This window comes from Dicentrarchus labrax, unplaced genomic scaffold, assembly GCF_905237075.1.
Source record: "Dicentrarchus labrax unplaced genomic scaffold, dlabrax2021, whole genome shotgun sequence".
NCBI classification, from domain to species: Eukaryota; Metazoa; Chordata; class Actinopteri; family Moronidae; genus Dicentrarchus; species Dicentrarchus labrax.
This window is the reverse complement of record NW_026136714.1, coordinates 22084213-22102060: the sequence shown is the minus strand read 5'-3', so window position 1 is coordinate 22102060 and position 17848 is coordinate 22084213. Positions and strand designations below refer to the sequence as shown.

The following is a 17848-nucleotide window of genomic DNA, read 5'->3' as shown; positions in this document are numbered from 1 at the left end:
AACAGGGACCATTGCACTATACAATGAGTACTTTTACTTTTGATATAAGTGCATTTCATTGATTAGTAAGTAGTTAACAAGGACTCTTGTCGTGTAGTATTTCCACAGTGTGATGTTTGTACTTTTAAAGTAGTCGTAAAGGATCTGAATACTTCTCCCACCAATACATCGGATCAGACTCAGTCACGGCTGCGTAGTAACCTCAAGTTCAACTGTGAAATGTGAATTTGCTCCATTGACCAATAGCAAACCATTTTGACGGAGCTGATCTTTGAGGGAATGAAAAGGTCAAATGGGAGGAAGCTAGCGTTGCTTATTAACTGTGTGTCACCATCCAGTTTTATGAAACCGAGGTGTCCTGTCTGAAAATAAACTGCTCTACGACAGAGACACGGTTTACACACAGTTCATTCACAGGAGTCGGTGGGACAATCGACTGTGTGAACCGAGCTAATGAGCTAGCTATGTGACAATTACACTAGCAAATTAGCTCGCTCTTCGGTAACTCTTTATGGCTGGCTAGCATGTTAGCATTAGCTAGTTGTGGATACACTGTTTACTTTCACTGTGCACTTTTTGGCGTGACAGGTCTTCATGGCAGGATCAGACTCCATGACATGAGTCTGATAATGGTCCGACCCAACACACATTAGGTACATGGGAACCAAATGAGCGTCGGGTGCAGTAGTTGCGTCTGAGAAGAAGACTCGTATGTCAGATTTTTGGTCTCGGTGACTTTGAGCAACTGGAGCACATAAGCTTACACTGGTTACGAGGATTAACTGTCAGTAGAAAGGAACAGTATTTCCTGACATTTTCCTCGATTGGTTGGTTCGTTGTGACAACAATTAATGCAAATTAAACCAGTCCCCATAAATTCTGCACAACCTTGATATTATGTACGGAAGCCCTAAAGGGCCATGCATTCATACATTTTATTTCCTCCGTTTTCCCGTGATAACGATATAATTAATTTGAGATCTCGAGATAATGACTGTGATATGATAACTGAGGTCAAGCCAGCCATTACTCCGAACTCCGTGGTCAAATCAGCCGCACTTAAATTTCGAGTGTACAAGTATTCTCAGCATTATGGTAATTGCGGAGAAACACCGTATTCACTTCCGGTTTTCAAAATAAAGGTATCAAGAACAGTAAGCTATAATTCAAACCTACATTTAAAATAAAATATGTTACATTAAAGTGTTTCATGCGCCCATGATGAATGAAAAACACACTTAATATCAAGCATTTTTACTGCACCAATGTGGAGAAATTCAACAATAAAATTCCATATTTGTACCTCCAAGTGGCATATTTTCATATATTTGAGCTACTGTAAAAACACTTTGCTCAATAATTCCTGGCTATGGATGGTATATTTGACTTCTGCACATCTAATACTACAAGCATACTTAATATCAAGCATTTCTACTGCACCAATGTGGAGAAATTCAACAATAAAATTCCATATTTGTATCTCCAAGTGGCATATTTTCATATATTTGAGGTACAGTAAAAGCAGGTACAAATATTGAATTTTATTGTTGAATTTCTCCAAATTGGTGCAGTAAAAATGCTTGATATTAAGTATGTTTTTTATTCATCATGGGCGCATGAAACACTTTATTCTACTTCGTTTAAGAATGCTTGATTCTGATTGGCTGGGAGAAGGACATTAACCCGGCAGGTTGCCCGCTGACTTGTCGTTGTACTTGCTGCTGACTGAGCACAGCGTCATCAAATAGTAGATCAATACGCCGCTTGCATTTTTTTCTATCACAGAAATTTCAAACATGAGGTCCATTGTAAAAATAAACCTTGTTTAAAAAAGTTTCTAAAATGTGTCGGAAATCTATCGGAGGGTCAGTCGATACATAGTTTCGCAAGCGGGATACAATGTTGCAACTACGTTATTAAACTAGTGATCAGGTGCAGCCTTGTGTGGTTGCTATAGAAACTAATTAGCTACAGCTGAGCTAACGTTATTTACCGTAGTTTTAAAGGGGACTACTTTTTGAGGGAGATGAACTCAAACAGAGTATACATTTAATAAGCATGCAATACGAATAAGAAAAAGCATAATTATTAAAGTATTTGAATTGTTTTATTATGTTGGCAAGCAAGAAGTAGAATAAACGGGATAATCACCTCAAGGCAGGGCAATAAACAGTTTGATATGCCCGGCTCGTGGAATATGGATGAAGTCGAGGGCGGTAAGCCGTCCACGAACTGGGCATATCAAACTGTTTATTGCCCTGCCTTGAGGTGATTATCACTTACGTAACATGTTTATTTTAAATGTAGGTTCGAATTATAGCTTACTGTACTTAATACCTTTATTTTGAAAACCGGAAGTTAATATGCTGTTTCTCCGCAATTACCATAATGCTGAGAATACTTGTACACTCGAAATTTAAGGGCGGCTGATTTGACCACGGAGATCGGAGTAATGGCTGGCTTGACGCAGTTATCATATCACAGTCATTATCTCGAGATCTCAAATTAATTATATCGTTATCTCGGGAAAACAAAGTTTCGTTATCTCGAGATCTCAAGAAAATTATCCCGTTATCTCGGGAAAACAAATGAAATTATCTCGTTATCACGAGAAAACGGAGGAAATAAAATTTATGAATGCATGGCCCTTTAGGGCTCCCGTAATTATGTCCAATCACCGCAACTATCTGAACAATTGTTGTAATTTCCTGTGCGTGCTGTGTTTCACCTCATAGCAGTTCTCTGCTCAAAACACTGAGCCATACGTCACCAAACTACCTGCGATTCTTATTCTCACTGGAACAAGTTGCCTTTGATTTCTAATCAATTATATAAAAAGAAAAGAATTACAACTATTTTAGAAATGTTCACTTTCTTCTGAAATTTAATTTTGCCACATGCACTGCAATTTTTAAGCAAAACGGCTGTGAAATTTGCCATTTTAGGCTGCAACAGTCCCAAAAGAATCGCCAGCAAAATCCTGGACCTTAGAATCTGACACAGTGAGCAGCACAGAGGATGAAACAATGGTGTAATCACGACAGAGTATGACACTAGGGACTGTTGTTTATACAGCTGTTCTCCTACCATCCAAAAATGTTAAATACATAAGTTAGATGTATGTCACTATAGTGTGGATGAATCAATACAAACATAAAGATAACACAGAGCCATTGTTCATTTACTACAAACCACAGAGTCCACTTTGCAGGCCAGTCAACCTTTAGATTTTCTGCTGTGGTAGATAGAGAGACACACAGAGAGAGATTTACATGTTGCTCTGACCATATGAACGTTTGTAGTTAGTGTCAATAAAGATCATTTGAATCGAACTGAACTGAGCTGAATCTGGACAGAAGAGTAAAGAATAGAGAGAGGAGAAAAGCCAAGGGCTGAGAGAGAGAAACCCGAAAGAGAGAGAGAGAGAGAGTTTGAAGATGAGGATGGAGAAAAAGAGAAAGAGGAAAAAGGAAAGTGTGAGAGTGTAAAGAAAGAGGCTGAGAGAGAAATAATACGTGTGAATTGGAGGGGGAGAGAGACTATAGGAGATGAGGGCGAGAGAGGGGAGGAGAGAGGGCAAGTGAGTGGAGAGAGAGAGAGAGAGAGAGAGAGAGAGAGAGAGAGAGAGAGAGAGAGAGTCTCGCGCAGCAATAGCTCCGGTAGTTTTGGCTCCGGAGACGCGCAGGACGCAGCGAACTGTCCCGGCTCCCCTCAATGGTTCACCGCAGCCCGGAGGAGGGACAAACCTTCCACCGCTGCCCGGAAATCAGCGCCCAGGAGCCGCCGTACACACTCTGACAGCAGTAAGGCTCTTCTGCGCTTCAGCAACTTTCACAATAAAAAAACAACAAAACAAAAAAGAAACAAAAACGCAACATCTCGGAAAACTCCGGAAAAACTCAGCGGAGCGTCCACTCATCTCTACCCGCCGACCGCTGCCTCTGTTCGGCTACGGACAGCGCGCCGGACCGCCCATCTGACTTGGACTTAACTGGACCATCTATTTATTTATTTTGATGCAACTTTTATTCACTGCCTGGTTTACATTGTAAACTAATCCAAAGTGTGCCTGAGCGTGTGCGCTCGCAGTTTTGTTTCTTTTATTTGGTGCGTTTTTTACGCTTGGCGTGCGTAAAATCCGCTTTAAAATAACCACCCGAGACAGCGGAGCAGGGCTGAAGCGGAGGGTCAACCAGGCTGAAGTCAGTTCATACAGAGTTTTTTATTGTCTGTAGAGTTTATACACATTGTTTGTCTCAGAAATAGCGCCTAACTACGTTGTTCATTTGCAGAAAGGACCGTATTGCTTTCAGAAAGGATGAGGGGGAAATATAATAAAAATCTTGTTGTGAAATGTGAAAGTAATTAGACTCATACAAGTCTCTGTTATAAGACGATGAGGCTGAAAAGGCACAATATGACACATTTTATTATACTTCTGTCTGTGCTAGGGGGAAAAAATATATTATTACAGCTTTTAAAGAAATAGTTGGCTGCAAGTGCGGATTTATTTTATCCGTTACCAGTGCAGAGGTCAAAAATTGATGTTGTTTCTTCTGATGAGAACAGAAACAACCTGTCTGTCCATCTTAAACTCCAGAAGGAATATACTGCAAGAACTAATCTCCAAACTATCTGAATATTTATTCTAAACAGACGCACATAAGAGTTGATGTTCAACTTTCTCTTCAGTATAAAATCTGTATTCTATCTTAAAACAGCAGTGAAATCCTGCAGGCTGGAACAGTGAAGCGTATCAGACCGGATAAACGGATCAGGATCATCTGAAACGTAAACTTACTGTTAACTGATGAGCTTCTGACTCTCTTATTTGGAATTATTACACCAAATTTAAAGTAGGAGTCTAATTGTTTTTTAATAAGATCAGTTTTAATCCTGAAATATAAAGTGATGATGATTGACAGGAAGGAAACCATGTGGAATCACACTCAACAATTATTAAAGTATCACTTTAATAATAAGACGATTTAAACACTGGATGTGATACATATGAGGCTTTGGTGTAGATTTAATTTGGAACAGTTGTTCATTTTATGCTCCTCTTCACACCTACAACTTAGTTGTACTGCAATTCACAGTTTAGGATATTGTAAATATTACATACATGTATTTAAATTTTGTATAATTCACCAATAGTCTAAAATTGAATTTGTTGAAAAATCTCATGTGCTCATGTAAATTTAACACAAACAACATGTTATTCAGGATTGAGCACCCTGTCTGAAACGCTGCCTTTTTCTGTATTAACACCTTAGAAGGTAAACCAGGTTGAGATCAGGTGCGTTCTGGCTCAGCTGAACACAGAAGGAAAATTGGATTTTAATTAGCGTGATGAGGCTGAAATCTGTGTTCGATATGTGATCATCATCAGTTTCACACCTTCAGAGTAAATTTAATGCAAACACACTTTTCAATAGGTTTAGTTAGTGATTTGTAATGTGGAAATTGAGTGATTAATGTGACGTTCAAGCGTGTTTGCATCTCTCACATGTAAACCTAACATAGTGAAACAACGCCTCTCAAATGTGATTTTCTGCTTCCCAAGTGTGAATTTGATACAGTTGTTGTGCATCTTGTGTTTGAGTTTAACTCAGATTTGACAGATTTGACCCTCTGTGTGTCCCGTACATGTCGCTATCCTGCCCTGACCTCTGCCTTTATGTTTTGATGCTGATGATTGACACCTCATCCTCTCCGGTCTCTCTACCCAGCAGCCAGCGGGCAGTCATGCTGAAGCCGGGTGACCCGAGTGGCTCTGCCTTCTTGAAGGTGGACCCGTCCTACCTGCAGCACTGGCAGCAGCTCTTCCCTCAGGCGCAGCTGAAGGCTCCTCTGGGCCCACCGCCGCCTCCACCTGACCGTCTCTCCATCCCCATGGACACCCTGCGCACATCCCGCCTGCACAGCCACCTCCTGGCCTCCACACACTGCACCTCCTCCTCTGCGTCTTCTACATCCTCCTCCTCAGCTTCTTCTTCAGCAGCAGCAGCTCTCACCCCGTCCTCCTCCATCTCCATCTCCACCTCAGCAGGGATCTCCCAGCTGCCCGTCCCCCAGCAGATCGCACTCTTCGGGCAGGCATTGGCCCCGGTATGTGCCGGGCCTGGAGGACCTGGAGGAGGAGGAGGAGGACCAGGAGGAGGAGGGGGAGACCTGGTGGTGGTCGTCCCCCCGGAGAACCAGCAGGGTCACAACCCAGCAGCGGGGTTTCTCCATCAGGCCAAAGAGCAGGGCTGTGGGGGGATCGGCGTGGTGTCGTCCAGCGTGAAGAGCAGCAGCAGTGGAGGAGTCGAGGAGGGCGGCAAAGGAGCGACGGGCAGGTTCAAGCTGACATCGGAGGAGCTGGACTACTACCTGTACGGACAGCAGAGGATGGAGATCATCCCACTGAGCAACCACACAGGAGAGGTCAACAACCGTACGTACACACAGACACACACAAACACACACAAACATGTCTCTGCCACTGGAGTTTACTTTGACAAGGTTTTTTTTTGCCATTTTAAACCTTTGTTGGAAATTGGACAGTGGAAAGGTGACAGGAAATGAGAGGAGAGGGCCCCCGCAATCGAACCAAGGACGTTGTGATCACAGCGTGTGTCTTAACCACTAGGCCACCCAGACGCCCCATTTCCTTTGGTTTGTTTACATACATGCAGTTGGTATAATTCTTCTATGATATTCTCATTGGGACACAGATTGTTTCTGTGATGCTCAACAACAACGTTCGACCTTCTGCAGTTTTCATTTTCTATATTTCCTTTAATTCTCTAATAATTCTCCTATAATTCTACATAAATGTACAGCATCTGCAGTGTTCAGTGATGCTGTATATGTCTGTGGTGAGTTTACAGTAACAACTTTACAGTAAGTTCTTTCTGTAAGAACTTTCTTCGTGTGGTGCTAAATAGTGACTTAATTGTGCTTTATTAATCTCTTATTGAATGAATGAATAATTTTATTTATGTAATACGAAAATTCCTAATTTTACATATTTTTTTTAATAATATGTTCACAAAGAATGTAGTGTGAATGTTAATTTTCTATATCTTTTTATTCTTGTGTGCCTGGATTTCTAGATATTTCTAAATATTTGTATAGTGTTTCATCAAACGTTAACAGAGCTTTTTAAAATATTTCTATGATATGTATCTAATCAAAGCTCAACAAAATTAGAGTCAGGCCTTTTTTACAGCTAAACATTCACTTAAAATCAGTGATGTATAATAATTAATAACATAAAATGATAATTTAAGTAGATTGTTCCTTCTTTAAAAGTAATTTGTCCTAACATTTTCCGCCAGTTTAAAATGTGATAAATATTTTAAAATTCAAACTATAAAACATCCATTTATGTGTAAAACTTCAACTTCACCTCAGTTTATAAGCAACATTTTTTGTTTTACTGACAGCAGTTTTCTGCAGGTCTGTCAGATGTTACAGTTGGTTGGGTGGCTGCAGCCTTGGACAGTAGCTGTAGGAGGGTTTGGGTGTGGGAGGTCAGAGGTCAGAGGTCAGCAGCCTGGCCAGGGTTCAAACCCTCAGACAGCAGCAGCAGTAGGCCTGCTGCTCAGAGTTAATATTAACCAGACTTCATTCAGATTGTATGGAAATAGGAGTCAGGGTTTACACCTGCCTGCCTTTACACGGTCTTTCTATTTTACTGTGGTTTTATTTTTATGTGCGCGCTAATAATAATAATAATGATTAATCTCAATTAAACTCCGATCAAAGCTATCGATTAATTGCATATTCGTTTTATTTCAGGATATATTTTTTTTAATTCAGGACAGTTGAACAAATCAAACGGTTTCTTTAAAAGAGTTGAACAGAACAGATTGGAGTGGTTTCTTTTTTCTTTCGTTTATTCTCTTTTAAAATCTATGCAGGCTAAATAGTTTTTAAATTATTATTTAGCACTCTTTGAAGATTTTGTTACCTCTGTGATTCTCATTCATTTTTAACCGCGCAGCAAAAGCAAAGCACGTTTTTACGCGTAGAACTCCTTTATTACTTTGGTATCTTCTATGAGTTCGTGTGTGTGTGTGTGTGTGTGTGTGTGTGTGTGTGTGTGTGTGTGTGTACAGCCTATTGACAGAGCGCAGTCAGCCGTGAAAGTCGCGCGCACACGCCGCTGTCTTGTTTAAAATCTCCTCAATCCGGCTATAATGTGCGTTTCATCCGTACCGTCAGGGTGTCCCGTTGCAGGTGAAGACGATGCCTGCCTACACACACACACACACACACACACACACACACACACACACACACACACACACACACACACACAGTCTGAGTTGAAGCTCAGCGGCCCGTCAGTCCGGTGTAACGGCACCGAGCACTCTCCCGGTTTGAGTCCCCGGCAGCCGCTCCGCTCCCCGCTGCGCATGTGGAGATCAAAGTGAAGTCTTGTGTCTGTTAGTTGAAGTTTTAAGGTGATGTTTGGTGTGTTTGCAGCTTTTTTGTCTTCAGACATTACTAACTCATATTTATTGTGATTCCATCGCACTGAGGATGACAGTGGACAGTGGGGTCTGAATTCAACACAACATTCATTCAATAGGCTACTGGATGGTTTTACTCATCAGGTGCGAGTGCAGCGTTCACTTGTTATTTTACGGGGTCTAATTGTTTTAAAGTGTTTGTTTTACCATCATATTTTAATAGATTAAAATATTTCCGCAATGTTTCTTTGTTTCTGAGGGCATTTTGGGAATTTATTGTGTTCATTTTATAACATGTAGATTCGTTTTTCTGTTAATATTCTTGTAATATTTCTGTAGTTAATTTTTAATGCGATGTGTCTGCTGTGCGTAACAGTTCATTTATTATTGGTTCCAGCCTGTAAACATATTATTATGACATTAACGTGGAGTGCAGTGCACGTTGAGCTTGTTTAACCTTTCCTGTAATATTTCTGCAGTAGAATTTCACATTTAATGTTACTGTAGTTCTTTTAATCTTGTAGTTTTTGTTGTGCGGGTTTGTTAGTGCGACATGAGCAGGTCAATAGTATCGTTTTAATATTTAGACTTGATTGTGGCGCATCATCTGCAGGACCTGCTGTATGTGTTTGTCCTGCGGAGTCACCAGCTTCTAACACTCCTGTAATAATAGAAGGTCGAAGGTTCACCGTAACTTCACAACTTATCATAAAGTCACTGTCGCTGCTTTTGCTTTTAGGCATTTAGGTAGCGATCCTAAACACCGGAGAAGAGATTATGTGTGTGTGTGTGTGTGTGTGTGTGTGTGTGTGTGTGTGTGTGTGTGTGTGTGTGTGTGTGTGTGTCTATGAGCGCTCCTCGCTGTATATTCCGCGGTGATAAAACGGACCATCAGCAGTAATCTGCGTCGATACGCGCCGGCAGGGCCGATGAGGGATGGAGGGACAAGCAGGAATTAATTGCCGTATATAGTTTTGTGTTTGTGGAGGATAGAGAGGGAGAGAGAGAGAGAGAGAGAGAGAGAGAGAGAGAGAGAGAGAGAGAGAGAGGGGGGGGATCGATCCACCGGCCACCGGCCCTCTATTTATCATCCCAACACGGCCGTATTGAGGTCTCTGGGGTGTGTGTGTGTGTGTGTGTGTGTGTGTGTGTGTGTGTGTGTGTGTGTGTGTGTGCGGGTGGGTGGGGGTATAGATAAAGCAGTCACACAAACACACTCCCTCATGTGTCACCGTCGGACCTCGATTATAAATTACACCAATAATAATGATAATAACAACAGCATTATTATTATTATTATTATTAGTAGTAGTAGTAGTAGTAGTAGTATTAATATTATTAGGCGATAATTATTATAAACTTGCCCACATATAAAAACAGAAATGGTCCAAAAAGTCATATATGTGTTTTCATTCATTGTTTTTAATATTTGATTATAATTATTTCTATAATATTTATAGTATAATAGTATTATAGCTATTATATATATTATATTAGTAATAGTATTTATTCTTAATTGTTTTACTTATTATTATTATTATTATTATTATTATTATTATTGCATATCTATTTATTTCCTCTTTCATTTAAGACAAAATGTTTACTATTACAATATATTCCTAATAACACACACTGTGCCATTAAAGAGTTCAAATTCTTCAGCTGAAGTCTCTCATATTCCTGTAAGTTTGGGGGAATTAATACACTGAGGTGGCATTTATATTTTACAATTACACACATTACACATGATTATTTTTTAAAGGGAGATCCACATATTTTTGACTAAATATCTTAAAGTTTGACTACAGCTAAATATTTTGATTTGAATATTATTGTTCTACACAGATTGTACAAGCCTTTAGAGCAAATTTGTGATTCTGGACTATATGAATACAATTGACTTGACTCGTGGGATGCAGAAGGCTTTGGATCGTAAGGGAGACACAATTAAATCAAACAGAGAAATTAAATGTAGAATTCAGTTAAATTTCTATTTTAAAGAGGTACTCCAATGTTTTTTGTTTTGCTGTTCCATAAAGCTGGGGGACTTATAACAGAAAAACTTCAAAAACACTGGATCCTACATTTCCCATAATGCAACTGGGTGGTAGACCATCTATCCCCCTGGTAAAGGCTAATTTCTATCACACTTCACACCTCCAGTTTGTAAGTTTTCTGTGATAGATCTGTAATCTCCAAAACCAAGCTAAAATAACCCTGATGACATCACTATTACATCATCAGGTTTGAATTATTTTCAGATGTGACAAAGCTCCTCGAGAGACACAGAAGACATTATACAACTCCAATCTACTCTCTGTGATGAGTAAACCAACTTTTATGTGTGTTAAAGGGTTCCTTTAAACACTCTACGGCCCTGAACACATGAGACTTTAGTTATTGTCTCATTTTAATCTCTTAATTAAAATAGCTGTCACTCAATTTGGGAGCTAGCAACTTCCAATCATGTGGTTTGAATTTTCATAGTAAGCATGGCTAACCTCTGTTTACATTTAGATCATAGATTTATCGTTACATGATCAATTCTGCCATATTTATACTGATACTTTCCATCTGTTGCCTTTGAAAATATCTCAAACCATTAGAACCTCAAAATAAAGATAAATAATGGACCCAAGACCCCAAAAAATCTTGTCCAAAGTTACCTGATGATTTGAAGGGGAAAAAAACATCATATTTAGTAGCTGTAAGTTCAAAACATGCCACTAACATTTCATCCATTGTTGTAGTTTTATCTTTTCACATTTTTCAAGGGAATAGAAAGTTCAAACTTGATTAAATTTTTTTTTTCTTTTTTTTTAAACCTTAAAGAGTCTGGACTTTTATCCTCAATTAATGTAAATGTTATTTTTTAGAGAAATAAAACACATGACTGGAAGTTATCAGACAGCTGAGATGTATTTTGCTTGGATAAAAAGCCCCAGATCAATTCTTACAAATTTTACATCTGGACTAAATGTCAGCTGGCAGATTTACTGTAATTTAATAAAGTCAGTTACACACACACACACACACACACACACACACAGAGCTCTGTTTGTTAGTTTCCAGCCGCTGTGTCTAATAAACGTCCATGTTTAATGTGGGATAATGAACCCATGTTTGACATGTTCATACTGCTGTCCCACTTTAATCCCTGCCCATCACTCTTCATACACACAGAGACATAGTGGGCCCCTGACAACAGCCCAGTAACAGTAAATATATATAATTCTGGCATTTTCTGGAACTCCTGTCCGCTTAGTAAGATTAAATCACCTTATTTTACTACTTTTCTTAGTTTATTGCATTGTTACCAGTGCCACAAGGTTGAGATAACACAAGTTGTTGTTTTTATGTTTATTCTGCAGTTTGAGTTTCAACCAAACTGCAGCAAACACCTGCTGACGAATGAAGATAATTCATCACATTGATACAAATATTATATAAAAATGTGATATCCACAACGGGATCATACAACGGTGTAAACAGTATAGCAAAATCTCTGACAGTTGACAAATTATCATGTCGCCCACCCGTACAGCTAACTAACCAAGCTGCGTACTATAAATCAACACCTTATGCAACTACACAGTAAAATCCTCTAAAACGTCACTTTCTTGGGAGGATTTTGTTGTGAAGAAGGTACAGGAAGTGTTTTGAACTAATTAGACATTAGAATTTATAAAGTTTTATTTAGTGATTTCTACTTCTACAGAAACTCACATTATCTCTATATAAAGTTGTTATGGTTAACACATGTTGGCAAATATCTAGCCGACACTGAGCAACATGGGGCGGTGCTTTTGCCTGATGAATGTAAGTCTAATATTCATTCTCCTTTTAGCTTTGATTTGGTCTCCACCAACTCCTGAGAGAAATATATCTGGCTCTTTAGCTGCTAGTCGCTAACTGTGTCTGTCTGCTGTTTGGTGCTGGGCATGTAGTGTACAGTGGGTTTATCTTGTGCGGTGCTGCTAGAACCACAAGACCAAAACTAGGAGCTAAAAGAGGCTAAAATGCTCTGTAGAGATTTGTTCATCGTGGGTTTACAGTGTAGCCTCGCTGTGTGGTCTGTCCCCATTTGGACTCACAGCTGTGTTGGAAACAAACGCAGCTATTAACATCGATAGTCTTTATGAAGTGTGGTGGTTTTGTTAAGGGAGAAGTCCAGAAGTTTGTTACGGAACCTCAACCTTCTCGCTGTTTGGTGCTTGGGATGGCGACAAGTCCAAAAAATGACAAAGGCTGTATTTTACTTTAATCGCTTAAGTTAATAAATTAATAATAAGTTAATCACCCTGGATTAGAGTCAGATAAGAACAAATGTAGAAATGGAAAGTGGCATTTCAAAGTCACAATATATAAAAATTTTGGTTACTGATGTGTTCATGAGGCAGATGATCCAGGTGTGTTTAAAGAGATAAAATGTTTAAAATCAAGGTTTTTAGGAACATACACTTACAAAAAAAAAAATGTAATTTTGTGGAAACAACATAGGACAAAGTGCCCACAGACATTTTCACTGGAAACGGCGTCCGGCGCTCAGAGATCAGAGGCAGAGCGGAGCTGTCTAAACACTGGCGATGGATGTAACAGAATACTGAGTTTGAATGATGGGCAGCGAGGAGAGCACGCCATAACAAGTTCACAGCCAGTTCATCAGTCTGAATGAGAGGAAGAGAAGAACGGAGACGAGGAAGAGAAAATAGGTTTACTGAAGAAAAGACGGCACATTTACAGCTCTAACTGCAGCGTGCTGTACTTACACTGTAGTATTAGTATGTGTGTTTCTAGTCAGCTTAGTAGTGATGTTAATATTACAAAGAGCACATGTGAATTTTATTTTCACTCATATGTTGAACAGAATGGCACATTGGAAAAAAAATGCAGAATTCACATACAATAAGGGTGTGTTTGTCAGATATTTCACATATGTCAAATATAAGCACATGGGGTTTGGGGGCATTTCACATTTGAATGATCATATTTAGCATAAGAAAAAAATATATAATAATATTTATAAGAAGCCTGAGCCATGACACTAAAAGCCTCAAAACAAACATGAAAATTAAGTTTTTCAAACCTTGAGTTCAAAGATTCATTATTGACTTTGGAAGTAAGATGAGATAAGAAAGAACTTAATTTATCCTGAGGGAAATTTTTGTGCAGCAGTTGCTGTACAAAGTAGGAAGAGTGCTAATATGAAATATCAATAAACAGATCACAAAACCCAAAGTATAAACAAGGTTAACTGTAAGCATCACAAGCGTCTCATATCTCCAGTTGCTTAGTGAGTTGCATATAGATATGTATTAGTTTGACAGAAAATTATTAACACAATGTCAATTTACAGATATTTCTGTAGCTTTCACCAAAATCTTATGGTCTTTATCAGCAGTTTGTTTAGTTGTTCTGGAGACAGCTGTTATCATGTTATGTTTAAGGTCTTAGTCACATGAAGGCCACACGATGTGGCTGCAAGCTCCGGAAAATTCATTATAATCTTGTACTTTATTTTGTCAAACATTTTTCAAACCTCTTTGAACCTTTTTTTAATCTAAAAAAAAAAAAATCTGTTTCAGCATCATTCACAGTTATATTTTATTGTTAAACATCATCAGTCTTATAGTTAAAGTACTACTAGTAGTGTAGTAATAATAAATAAATAAATAAATAATATTAGAAGTAGTAAAACAAGTATATATGAACATACAGCATATAAGGAAATTCCAGGATGTATTTGAATCTATCATAGGATATTTTGAAATACATATTGTCATCTTTTAATATATTATAAAGTAAAATGGCATCTCTTATCATTTAGAAGTATATTAAAAGTATATTTTACAATAGATGAAGTGTTGATAACTGATGTTTGTCAGTATAGGGAAAATTATTATTATTTCACAGTGAATTCCAGATATTATATTATTATAGTATATAGTTTAGTGTGTGTTATTTTCTTTTTTTTTCAGTTAACAAAAGAGGCCAAAGTTCTCACATGTTTAACGTTGTCCAAACAATGTTAATCCCTTCCTTAAACAAGCAGCTGTGCAAGAATTTTGCTTAAATAAAATAATCTAAAACTGGTGAAATGATGGTTTGAATCAGGAAGTATTTGATCAAAGAATAAGTAAAACACAAGTACGGGCCAAAAGATTGTTTTTACTGAACTCACCTCCTGTCGGTCTGCGTGTATTTGTCTCTTCGCCATCTCCTCTGACTCTCTGTCGGCTCTCTGCACCATGAACTTTCTAATGAAGCTCTAAGGCTGTGAAAATAATGTGAGTGTGTCGCTGTGGACGGACGATCACAGCTCATCTACAGCCGACACTGCTCTGTTCAGCAGGGAGGAATTCTCTCTGCTAGTATTAATGCAGACTATGTTAGTGTACATAATGAAGAGTGAAAGTGTAGTGACAGACTTTATGTTTTATGCTCGTGATTCTGAGAAACATAGATCTAATTATTCTCTTTGCGAGAGACGGTGTATCTATAAAAGACTCAGAAACAGAGAGGTTGTCGGTTCAAATACTGTCTGCTAACTTCAGTGAAAGACAATTCTGTTCAAAACTTCCACATTCTTTATAATAAAAAAAACTTTTAGGTCACTTATTGGAACTTTTCCGAAGCTTTCAGCGAGTGGTAGTACTGGAGTTTTTAACTGCTTTGAAGCAGCATCAGTTTAATACTGATGCCTTTATATGACCTACATAAGCACCATGAGTGACATGATTTTTTCTGTATGGTTATTCTTAATGACTGCCACCAGGTTGCATTCGTTTGGATTCCCCTTGAAATCAACAAAATGAGCCGATGGAAACACTACCACTTTTGTCCACAGGGGCCGCCAGAATCAACACCAAATGAAAGTTCCTTTTTGCTTCTTTAAGTAAATGTATTAATACCACCCTCTAAAAATACTCAAAAGTCCTGCATTTAAATGTGGCTTCAGTAAAAGTATTTAGAAATAAGGAAAATGTATGAAAAATATTAAAAGTATGTAGTTAATAAAACACCATATTTTATAAGCTGTTAATATGTTTTGTGCATTCATTTGTAAAGTAAAAGTAGAAAGTGGCATGAAAATAAAAGATTCAATTAAAGCACCAGTACCTCAAATTTGTACATAAGTACAGTACTTGAGTAAATATATTAGTCTTTCAGCCACATCTTGTAGCCTCTACCTGCTGATGGAGGATGTCAGATGTGGCCGATTGAATAAAAGAGATCTTTAATCTTTTAGGAATAATTAAACATTTTGTGAAAAAATTCTTTCTTTCTGAAAAGATCGAAACCTCTCTCATGTCCTCAAGTATGAAGTTGGAGTCCTGTGACCCTTCATCCCTTCTCCCTCCTCCTTGCCCATCTATCTTGAGCTGTCCTATCAATAAAGGCAAAAAAAGCCTTGACTAACTAATGAACTAACTTTTAGCAGCCCCTCTAAAGATAGATTATTAAACGGTTGAATCCCATTTGTCTGTACACAAACATGTAAAAATGACAGTGTGTGGTTTTTGGGGAGCTACGTGCTGGAACTATTTCTAGCCAAATAACAACCAGGTCAGTGAAGTCCGAAGTCTTTCCAAAATGTTGAACTCTTTCTTTAATGTATATACTATGTTGGGCTTTCTACCTTTTGAATATGTTAGTTTAGTTTTAATATCTAGAAAAAAAAACATTTTCCTGTCTTCTTCTTCTTGTGTAGTCAGGTACACAGGTACCAAAGGATGGCATACAGTGTAAACCCAGGGTTCTCATTGGTTAAGACTGTTGTTGAAGTAGTTTGAACAGTAGATGGTCCAGCACTGTGGAGAAATCAGCCTGTAGAATTTTTCCCATTTACTCGACCGTGAACCTGTGTTACATTTTGTGGTTTATAAATGACCATAATATGGTTTAATTTACTTCTATCAATCATGGTGTAAAAGTAGCCATCACTCTCTCAAATGGCGGATATTTAATTTTGGGAAAACCAGAAAAAAACAACAACATTAACATCCTGTTCCTCTCAGTGCTTTGTGTGCTCTGTGGGAGTTTTGTGTCCAGATAATAATCTCTCATTATGTTGCTACAGTCAATTAACATCCATTACTGTCAGACTGCATCTCTGAGTAAATGTTGACACTCGCTAATTCCCAGCAATACGCTGCTCGCCACATTTAACCTGGAAAAACACGCCAGAGAGGACTTTTTTCCCCCTCATTTGGACAGTTTCAAACACATTGCATTCATGATCCTCCTCTTACTTCCTCTTTCTTTTTTCTTCGGATTCAGTTTTTCACTTTTTTTGTCAAAAGGATTTTTTATGCTACCACTAGTTTTAAATAATCATTTAAAACTCACTTTTGACTGTAAGCATCATTAAAATAACTCTTCAGTTCAACAGACAGAGCTGCAGGTTGTTCTTTAAGAGTGCACAGAGCTCCAATAAAGGCAAATAAACAGTGTTTATCCCCATGAATTAATCCTCCTACACAGCTCTTTCAGCGAATTCATGTTTCATTCACAAGATATATTCAAGGTTTTTGTACGTCCTTAAAAACATGTCAAATTTAATATTGATGCAACCTTTATTTTTTCCAATCATCTTGAATTAAAGGAAATGGTGTAAACAATATGTCACAATAAATGTCACAATAAAGACATTAAAATAAAAATAAAGACAATTAGGGAAGAAAATAAGGACATAGGTTACTTGCGGCCTTAAATCAAATCACACTCAACGTTAAAATTGAAGAGAAAGACAAAGAAACTTTTGTTAAAAATATGATAATCTTAGACTGAAATCAGGGTGTAAACAGAACATTTTACTTCAAAAAATTTGTTTTAGATTAAAAATGTTAATTTTAAAATGTAAAATTTAAACTAAGGGTTTTTGTTTTTAAATCAAATGCTGCACCAGTACATTGTTTCATAAAAATGTATGCTTTTTATCTCTCTCTGTGTCTGTGTGTTATAAAAGGTAATAATCTCCCCTTCTACCTCCAGGTTGTGACATGTGCGCAGACAACAGGAATGGCGAGTGTCCGATGCACGGCCCTCTTCACTCTCTGCGTCGTCTGGTCGGCACCAGCAGCACGGCGGCACCCGTCACCCTGCCGGACGTCCCTGATTGGCTCAGAGACCTGCCCAGAGAGGTGAGACTTCCTGTCTGTCTTTCTGTCTGCTCTCTGTCTTTCTGCCTATGTAGCTGCTTGACTATTGTATTTTACAATGTTTTAAGGAAGTTATATTAGAAATTTCACATCAGAGAACACCTTTTATCCACAATGGGATAAACTCTGCTGTTTAAGGCCAGTCCTCTTTATATTTGAACAAAAACATGTATTTCTATTGATTACAGCAATTGATTTATCTTCACCAAAAGTACCTTTATT

The 17848-nt window shown here is 38.2% G+C and overlaps 1 protein-coding gene across 6 annotated transcripts in view; it reads left to right on the top strand.

Annotated features, from left to right (window-relative positions):
• Positions 1-3660: 3660 nt before the first annotated feature.
• Positions 3661-17848, top strand: part of prdm6 (PR domain containing 6) — an 85169-nt gene continuing 70981 nt past the window's right edge. For 3 of the 6 annotated variants that reach the window (XM_051421877.1, XM_051421873.1, XM_051421878.1), the window contains exons 1-3: positions 3661-4202; positions 5733-6439; positions 17460-17608. In XM_051421877.1, coding sequence (XP_051277837.1) covers positions 5749-6439; positions 17460-17608 — 840 coding nt within the window. In that variant the 5' untranslated portion in view covers positions 3661-4202; positions 5733-5748. The remainder of the gene's footprint in view (positions 4203-5732; positions 6440-17459; positions 17609-17848) is intronic. The other 3 variants (XM_051421876.1, XM_051421874.1, XM_051421875.1) reach the window with 3 other exon arrangements.